General features: G+C 34.8%; 1 protein-coding gene across 1 annotated transcript; it reads right to left on the reverse strand.

The window, feature by feature from the left end:
• Nucleotides 1-2849: 2849 nt before the first annotated feature.
• Nucleotides 2850-8484, reverse strand: LOC112008961 (O-fucosyltransferase 38; the record flags this gene model as incomplete). Its single annotated transcript, XM_065783086.1, is given in 8 exon segments — nucleotides 2850-3198; nucleotides 3456-3551; nucleotides 4115-4299; nucleotides 4399-4612; nucleotides 6205-6341; nucleotides 6660-6788; nucleotides 8108-8285; nucleotides 8396-8484. Coding segments are annotated over 8 exon segments (1161 nt in total), but the record flags the coding sequence as incomplete, so codon positions are not given.
• Between the last annotated feature and the right edge of the window lie 679 nt (nucleotides 8485-9163).

Here is a 9163-nt window from a genome sequence, read left to right on the forward strand (position 1 = left end):
GCGGCAATTAAAAAATTATTAAAAATATTTTTATTTATATTTTTAATATATTGCTAAGCATACTTTTTCACATTATATAAATGTATACCAAATTTAAGAGCAGTAATAGATAATAACTAAAACATGATGTTCATAAATTAAATACAACCCACAAGTTCATAAATTAATAATAACTATTAACTAAATAAAAAATCAAACCCTAGTGTCATAAAACTCAACATTACAAACAACTTATATAAAAAGTTAAAAAAAAAAAATTAGAAAAAATCATATCACAGTTTAGTGTTCATAGATTCGCAATCACAAATCACAGTGAGTAATAACTATTAACTAAATAAAAAATAAAACCCAAGTCACAACATTATTACATTACAGCTTATCTACAAAATTAAAAAAAAAAAAAAAAAATTAGATCACAAACACGTTGAGTAATAGTCAAAGCATGCGAGAGCTATGAAAAACTAAGATTGAAAGCTTGAGATTGATACCTGAAGGGAGACAGAGAGTAAAGTGTGAGTGAGTTGAGAGTTGAGACTCTTGAGAGTGAGATTGTGTGAGTGTGAGAGTGAGTTGAGAGTGAGATTGTGTGAGAGAGGGGAGACGGAAAGCAGAGGCCAAAGAGCCGTGGCGTGGAGCATAGAGACCAGAGAGTGAGAGAGACCTGAAGATGAGAATTGAGATAGAGATAATTGCGGACTGAGATATAGGATTTTTGTCCAAACGGTGCGTTTTGCACCCTTTTTTTTTTCTTCTTAATTTTGGCCTGAATTGGCCAGTTCAGAGCCAGTTTAGCACGAATCAGCCCGAGTCTGCACCGCGTTAACGCGAGTCATGAAACGAAAAAAAAAAAGAAAAAGAAAAGCTGGACACGGCATTGACGAGCAGGCGCCTCGCCGTGATGGACACGAGTGCGACGGGTGTTTTGCCGCGTCTGTGCATCCCAGGTCAGTGGGTGGGGTCCACAGTTTTGGCAAAAAGTTGAGTTAAAAAGGGGAGATATGTGATTGAGTTTTTAAATCAAACAGATGTTTTGAGGTTTTTGAGTGAAAGTGGAATTTGAGTTATGAGTAGTGAGTTTGAGTTATGAGTTGTGAAAACTGAGTCATGAGGAAACCAAACGAGCCCTTAACAATCACTTCACTAAATAAAAGGATGATTTTTTTTTTCAAAATATGGTAACGATAGGGTACATATCTACATTTTGAAACTTATAGTGTCTAAATCAAAATTATTTTTTACTTTAAATGTGTAAATTGCAATTTAATAAAAAAAATTATTTCAAAAGCATGTTATGTGATTTGACTCACATAAAAAATCATTAATATTTCATATAATCTTTATAGTAGTTGTTGCGATGAAGATGGCATAACAATGGTGATAGTGATGGCGACAAGCAATGGTTGTGGGTGGCAACCCTGGTGACGGCGAGGTACTTGGCAACATAAAAGAGTAAAATAAGTTAAGGCATAAGGTTTTTCATTTCTCAAAATTTCTTGACTTGTTTTCTGTTGAACATTTATCATTGACCGTTAATTTTTGTCATACCAAACATAAAAAAATAAAAAAAATTGCATAAATTTTTTTTTTTTTTTGGCTAAGAAAAATGGATAAGGGGGTGACCTGAGTCAACGTCTTTCACTTGAGCATGATTATAGTGACACTCTACCCCTACTCGCTGGGTCCATTTGGATGAGCAATTATTGTGCACCTAGCCCCATTGAGGATGTTAGTTAGCATGAGTCAAGAGTATGAAGTTATAACCTAGGCGCTTTTTGTTGCGAAATTCAAACCTGGAACCTCCACCTTCCAAACCCTCAAGAGTAAGCCCATGACTACTAGACCAACCACCCCCAAAGGTAAATTGCATAAAATTAAACATTTACTATATGTAAGTACCATTTCTCTAATCATTTTTTTTAGTAGGCATGAAATATTTCACTCTTGGAAATAATCATGTTGATTTAGGAACACAAAACTAAGGATAGACCCAAAATTTCAAATTGAGAGGGCTGGAGTATAAGAAAAAAAACCTCCAAATAGGCATCCATATAGTTTTTTTTTTTTTTTTTTTTTTACAAGATTGAATTTCTACTCTAACCTAATCTAAGTGTATATGTGTGTGAAACTCCCTCCTGGAGACTTGAATCCTGGCCCTTGTGCAACTCCCTATTGGAGACTTGAATTCCGGCCCTTACCCCCAACACCCCACAAGTATTTATACTTGTAGAGTGACCACTGCATCAAAGGTGCGCGATGGTGGCATCCATATAGTATTAACAAATTATAAATATGTAAAATCATTATTTCTTAATACATTAAGATGCAATCATTTACCAAAAAAAAAAATTAACACTAGGCTGGCTATAATTTTTTTTTTTAGTAAGTTAGAGCATTCACAATAATGATACTAAAAAAGTTAGCTTTTAGCACCTCAAAAAGCAACTTTATTTATTTTACCACTTTACTTTTTAATACACCCAACATCAAATGTTCTATTTTTTTTACCACTTCATTTAAATTAATATAAACAACTTATTAAAATAATAAAGGCAGAGAGAAAATTTGAGTTTTTTTAAATAAAAAGTAGATAGAGAACCTTAATAAAATATTATATTTTATTTTTAACAACTTGCTACAATTAACTGGTATTTATACTATTTTATTGTAGTTGCAAAAAATTTAACTTTAATTTCTCCAACAACACATGGTTTTTTGGCTCTTTGGTGGTAACATAGCTTTTTTGCTAAAATACAATCACCATTATTAATGTTTTTATTGTTTTGTTAAGTTTTTGGATTGGATAGTTGCTAGTTGGAGGGAAACTAAAAAGTTTTGAAAAGGGGGCCAGCTATAAAAATGATATATATAATAAGTATAAAAAAATAAAAAATAAAAAGGACTGGGGGCTCAGGCCCCACCTGAGTCCGTCCATGTACAAAAGAAAAATAAAAGAAAAAAGAAGGCATTTACCAAAACTTTTTCTTGATATGAATGACTATAATCAAAGGGTATATGGAACCAAAAAGTATCCACACTAAATCTAATGGTACAGCCATGGCTTCATGTCATTCAGGCCTTCCTTTTGAACTACATATACATTCAGGGTACGGATTTTCATAAAAGGATTCTTCCGTCCTGAAACGCGCTCGGCCTTTAATTCCCTGCATTGGACCTTTTCTTTTCCTTGGAGCTCCTTGCCTGCAATTTTGGTAAAATTTAAGACAAGTTCCTGGTTGCTGCACAAATCTTGTTCCATATTAGGGCGTTTTACTAAGTAACTCAGGAATTAAAGGAACAGCTAATATCTTCTTAACATAACTGCCCTGTGTTCAGCCGTAATGAGAAACACATTGGTGCTATTCAATTATGTAAAGTGTTATTGGAGGCGGTATATGGTGCATCCGATCCATGCAAACTTTCGCTCACAATGTGTGGTCATATTAAATATTGTTTACCTGTTCTCATGCATTTGGCGCACAAGCAATGAATATGAGGATCCTTCTTTAAGCTGTCCGGTTTCCAGCTTATCAAAAATTTTGACAAGACCTTTCCTGAAAATAAAGTATATGAAGGAGATGAGACTCAGGGAAATCTTCATTTTCAAAAAATTGTCAAGCCTAAGGGGTAAAAAAGGAGAAACATTCCCAATGAAATAGGCTTTAGGTGCCACCATCAAGTTTGAAATTGGGTAGTACACAACCAACTCAATAAATGCAACAAGCAGAAGCCAGGAAAACAAATGAACTGTTTAAACAATTAAATTTTATGCAAGTTAAAGATTGTAAGGTGTCTGCATACTATCAAAATAAATGGCTGAAAAGAAAAACAGGCTAATTAAATACCATTTCTTTTCAGTAGTATATACGGGTTAGGGAATTCCTCAAGAGGCTTAATGGCAGATAGCAACATATACGTTAAACCTGAATGTAGAAAACAAGATCACTTGGAGCTTGTTTACATAAAATCTCATGTCAATAAATGGCCTAGGGTTCACATCCTAATTAAAGCAAGTGATAAGACTTTGGTGCAAGTCTGTCTTTTGCTGGCCTGATATATCAGTTCCAAAAGATCAATGAGACTATTCCCTAAATAATTTCTTTTGACTGATTACTACCTGTCAGGATTAATGGTTTTCCGGTGACCTAAGTATCTGCGGTGCCCTTCAACAGTTCTTGCCATATTACCAGAATATGAAGGGACGAACACATCACTCTCTATAGAGATAATGTAATCAAGTGCTGCAGTTTGAGACGCATGACCAGTGAATGCTTCCAATTCTTCCTTGGTTGCAAGTTCTTCCTGTCATCAAGCCAACAAACACATAGTCATTGCACCTTATTGGAAGAAATGGTGGCACTAAAATAATTTTCCTTGCTAAGCACAGAAATGTTCACAAACCTTGAAAACTATGTTTGGGAAGTAGGACATGAGCTCCGAAAGGTGAGTTTTACCACCATAAATTTCTCCAGCTGCAATATAAATTAAGGTTGATGGAGGATAACCAAGAGCTCGAAGAAATATCCCAACCTCCTTGGGAGTTAGTGGGCAAAAGCCTCCTATTCTCTGCTCTCTTGAGTTTATCTCTTTGACCTTCCAATGGTTCGTGGTCTCCCTAGAAAATGAATCATATGACAAAAATAAGCTACAAAACAGAATGAAATGCCACCAATATAAAATCAACCACCCTTTTTTCAATAAGTACGAAAAATTTTATTGAAAAAAGACTATTTCATGCAAAAAAGAACATGAAACAGCCAAAAAGTACAAATAAAAGTAGCAAACTCAAAACTATATACAAGAAAGAAGAGAATCTATAAACATTGGAAGGGAATCACTAGATGTGAGTCCCCAAGCTTGAGACCAATCAAACAAAGTGTATACAAAAGAAGCAAGGAGCTGATCCCCTAAGCTCTCCATGTCTTTGAATGCATGATTGTTACGTTCCCTCCAAATAAACCACATCAAACAGTTAAATTCCAAATGCCCGATGAGTGCTTCCCCAAATAGTTCCTCCACCCAAGCAAAAGAATAAGCACTCCCCCACAACACCCCCCCGCCCCTGGGGGCGAATTAGAAGATGATCCACTAATTCCCCATTACACCGCCACATACAACACCAATTCATAATAGAATAACCGCTTCTCCCCAAATTGTCACGAGTCAATATCTTCCCCCACCCTTGAGGAATGCTCTTTCTTTTTTACTTTCTTTTCCTGTGAGTTAGAAGTGTGGAAGAGTGGGGCGGGGTTTGCTAGAGGCCCATTAGGCTTATGGGATACATAATAGGAAGTAATCCTCTCCCTTCCTAAATTTCCCTTGCTTGTTCTGATACAACAACAAGAGGCTATATTAGCTAAGCTAGAGGACATCTACTCAAGGATGCTTCGTTCACAGTATGAATGGATATCTTACTGGTAACCCCACCATAGTTGATCCTTCACATTTTGTACAACAATATAAAACATATGGAGAATCAAAGACCTATACCTCAAATTTTCAGAAACTTTGACTAAAATTCAGTCATTAAAAAAAAGCTGCTAATTCTTTAACTGAATCCCCTCATATCTTCCATTTACCACGTTATGGGGGTTTACAGGAGATCCCAGCAGCTCGCTTGGAAACATTGTGAATAAACATTGAAATTTTCACATTGTAAAATATTTGGAAAAAGAAAACTGGAAGTTAAAATCTCACACAAAAGGGCATAGAGAAGATGCAGAGGTGAAATTTGTTGATCTCATTTTCCTTTTACGCTTTGTTTGTTTTAGTGATAATATTTTCTAGAAAATGAGTCATTTTCCAAAAAGTATTTTCTATAAAACTATCTCATTTTTCTATGTTTGATAACAACCTTAAATAAGTTGAAAAACAATCTCCTAACTTCCCTTATTTAGCTTGCTGTGAGATAGAGTTGTTTTCCAAAAAAATTTAGTGGAAAATAATCTTTAAAAAGAAGTCATACTTTTTATGTTAACTAAAGATAGTTTTCCTTTGACTAATTTTTTTTATGCTACCAAACACTAGAAAACACAGAAAACTATTATTACACAAGGTTTTCCATTGATCATACTTATCCCGAAAAAAAAAGACTAGAAGGTTGGAATCTTCTCATCTATTAACCTGACATGTATTTTATAAGTGCATGTGCCGTTCATCCCTATATTTTATTTGTGTATATGCATGCACATTAACAAATTTTCTCACCTCATAATTCTCAGCTCTTCAGATTCTGCATCAGTCAGTCCATAAGTACAACCCGTGAAAGACAGCATGTCTTTCTCGTATCTCAGATGAAGAGCTATATATCTTCGCCCTCGTGTTCTCAGCCGCTCAACCAGCTTCTGTTGTGTCACCAGCATGCATTCTCAGAACCTAGTTTAACAGGAATCCCCATAGGAGACCTCTTAAATGAATCAATACTGAATTGACAAAATAAACTGGGCCCATGTTCACTGTGAACATATGTATTTGTTGTAAGGTTTTGAACTGTTACACAATTTTAAAAGAATGACAACCATTTCAAAGTTCCATCCAATCTAAAATCTCAAAATTTGGTAGCAACAGTTTCATTGTCACTGGGTCAGGGCTTGATGCCAAAATCAAAACTTGAAACCTGGATTACAATCGCAGAAAAATATGAAAGGCTCAGCAATTCAAACCTTTCCAAGGCTCTCAATTGGGGGAGAGAAGCGAAGTGCATGATACAGAGCACGGCATCTCAACCTCTGTATATCAAGAGGCAGATTATTGTTCGCAAGACGAGAATCCGATTTTGCAACATGAATTACCTGCACAGATGGACTCATTAAGCATCCTTGAGTTTGGCAACTCATCAAACAAGCCCCAGAAAGTGATATTTGACAATCAGAATTCTTGCAAGTATAATGTTTTTCTATATTAAACTCAACAACCCAAGTACTTCTGAATCAAATTTAATGAAAAATGCTGTTACAAAATTGGCATTGAACATTTACTAGATCTAGGCAGCTCCAGCCACGAAGAAAATGATAAATAAATTCAACTTCATGATGGAGTCATGGAAGATTAATATGCTATTACTTTGCAAATTCGCTTATTCAAGAATTATTTTATTGGATCCTCGTGTGAAGTCCAATTGAAGTGAAAGGCATGCCCTTTTAATGGTCTAAGTATGAGTCTTTTAGGGTTAAAAAAGTTTTAATTTGGGTTTTCATTTTATTAGTTATGGTCAGTTTTATATTGAGGGGCAAATCTGTAATTTCTGCAATTCTTGTGAATTAAGAGTATTTTGGTAATTTAGTTGAGTCTAGAATCTTCTAAGGTATTCTAAGTATCTTAGGTTTATTTACTTTGGGTCCAAGTTAGTATTTATTAGGTTTTATTAGTATTCCTAATACTAGTAGGAATCCTACACTACCGGTACAAGTAAGAGTATTGCGTATATTGTGCTCAATGTATTTAAAGAAAATAGAATGAGTTGATTAATAAAATTGAGTGTTTTGAGCAAAGGCACGTTGGCCTTTGTTCTTTCTTTCTCCTCTCTTCTCTCTCTTTCTCTTCTTTCTTTCTAAGGTTACTGTTCACAGATACTGTTCAACAGCCCCCTAAACACCCCTGATTTCTCTGTAATTCTTCTTCTATCCTAACCCTAAACCCACCGCAACTAAACATAGGCAAATCCCTAATTTGTCCTACATCACTTCATCTTATATACCATTTAGAATATACGTGCTTTGGTTTCTCATGGTATCTAGAGTGTGCTAATCTGTTAAAAGCATAGGCTAATCCTGGAATTTATAAAAAATGCAGCTTCAGAATTTACTCCATCTATATTTATCCTTTTGAAAAAGGAATCTTTTAACCCCCTCAGATGGTAAGGAATCCACTTTACAAGATGATAGTTTTCATTTCTGTGCATGTCAAAGTGCCCATACTATTATAAAATTAATAAATGGTAAAAGAAAATGGAATTTTCACAGCCGTTTTGCCTCAGGTTCTAGAGATATGTGAACTAGCTTTAATGCCATGCTCAGTGGCAGGAACCTTGGCAGACAGGGTATGTTCCTCACTCCAAAACCAGAGTTTGACTACAAAACTTGGACTCCTCATTATAATATATTTCACATACCTGATATTCCTTCCATAACTGTTTCATCTCTTCATAGTAACCAACACCAGACCAGGAAGTGAAGTGCTTCCTGGCCCGAGGAACAGCTTCCAAATTCTTTGGGAGCTCCTTCACGATCCTGACATCTCTTTTTAAGCTTTCAATGAAATGAAGCTCATCAAATATATCTGAAAATGTGCTGTGGATAGGAATACATGACAAAAGAATGTGTAAGAAAAGAAGAGAGAAAGAGACAGGAACTACAGTACTCCAAAATGCTGGGAAAGGAAAAATAATACTTGTAAATACCTAGAGTCTTTCCAGAATGAACGCTTATCTAGTTGAGGAACAACTAGGGTTGCATTCATTATACGTGCAACAGCCACCATGTCAGATATCTTCAGAAAAAAAGAGTGGTTACTGAATTTGATTAACAAACTATGAAACAAAAGTTTGGTTAAGCTAAGGCAAACTCTCACATAACTGAAAGCAATAATGTGCTAAAAACCCACATAGATCAAACAAATGTTTATTTTAGATATTCAGACTTCAAAGGGGCAATTGGACGACCATAGGCCCCATGTCCCTTGTATAGAATTCCAATAAAATGTCTTACATAGCATTTTAGTATACAACTCCATCAAAGTAAAGGCCCTAGTTAGTAATTACGCTACTCTTTCGAACTAAGAGTATATTACGTGAGCTTTGTTAAGAATGTTAAAATCGGCCACTGATATACGGTGTTGTCAAGTGTCAAATCAAAGTTATCAAACATAACATGTAATTTTATAGAAGTGAATGCCCAATACAAATACTAAATCAATGGTCAATATATTTATAATTATTTTATAGAATAAGTCTAGTGATAAAAAGCTGTCCTATGCATTTATGCCTCCTAGTCCCTACTATTCTAAAGGTTGTGCCTTACAATTTTCGAAACCAAATTCTTTGCTTTCTTTGACTCTTCGTAATAAATTTCAGTCTTTTTTTTTTTTTTTACTTTTTTTTAATCTCTCTTATCTATTATTAATTTATTATAGTCACTTCCTCATTATTTAATATTTTATTATAATTTGT

Source organism: Quercus suber, unplaced genomic scaffold (assembly GCF_002906115.3).
Source record: "Quercus suber isolate HL8 unplaced genomic scaffold, Cork oak 2.0 scaffold_327, whole genome shotgun sequence".
Classification (NCBI taxonomy): domain Eukaryota; kingdom Viridiplantae; phylum Streptophyta; class Magnoliopsida; order Fagales; family Fagaceae; genus Quercus; species Quercus suber.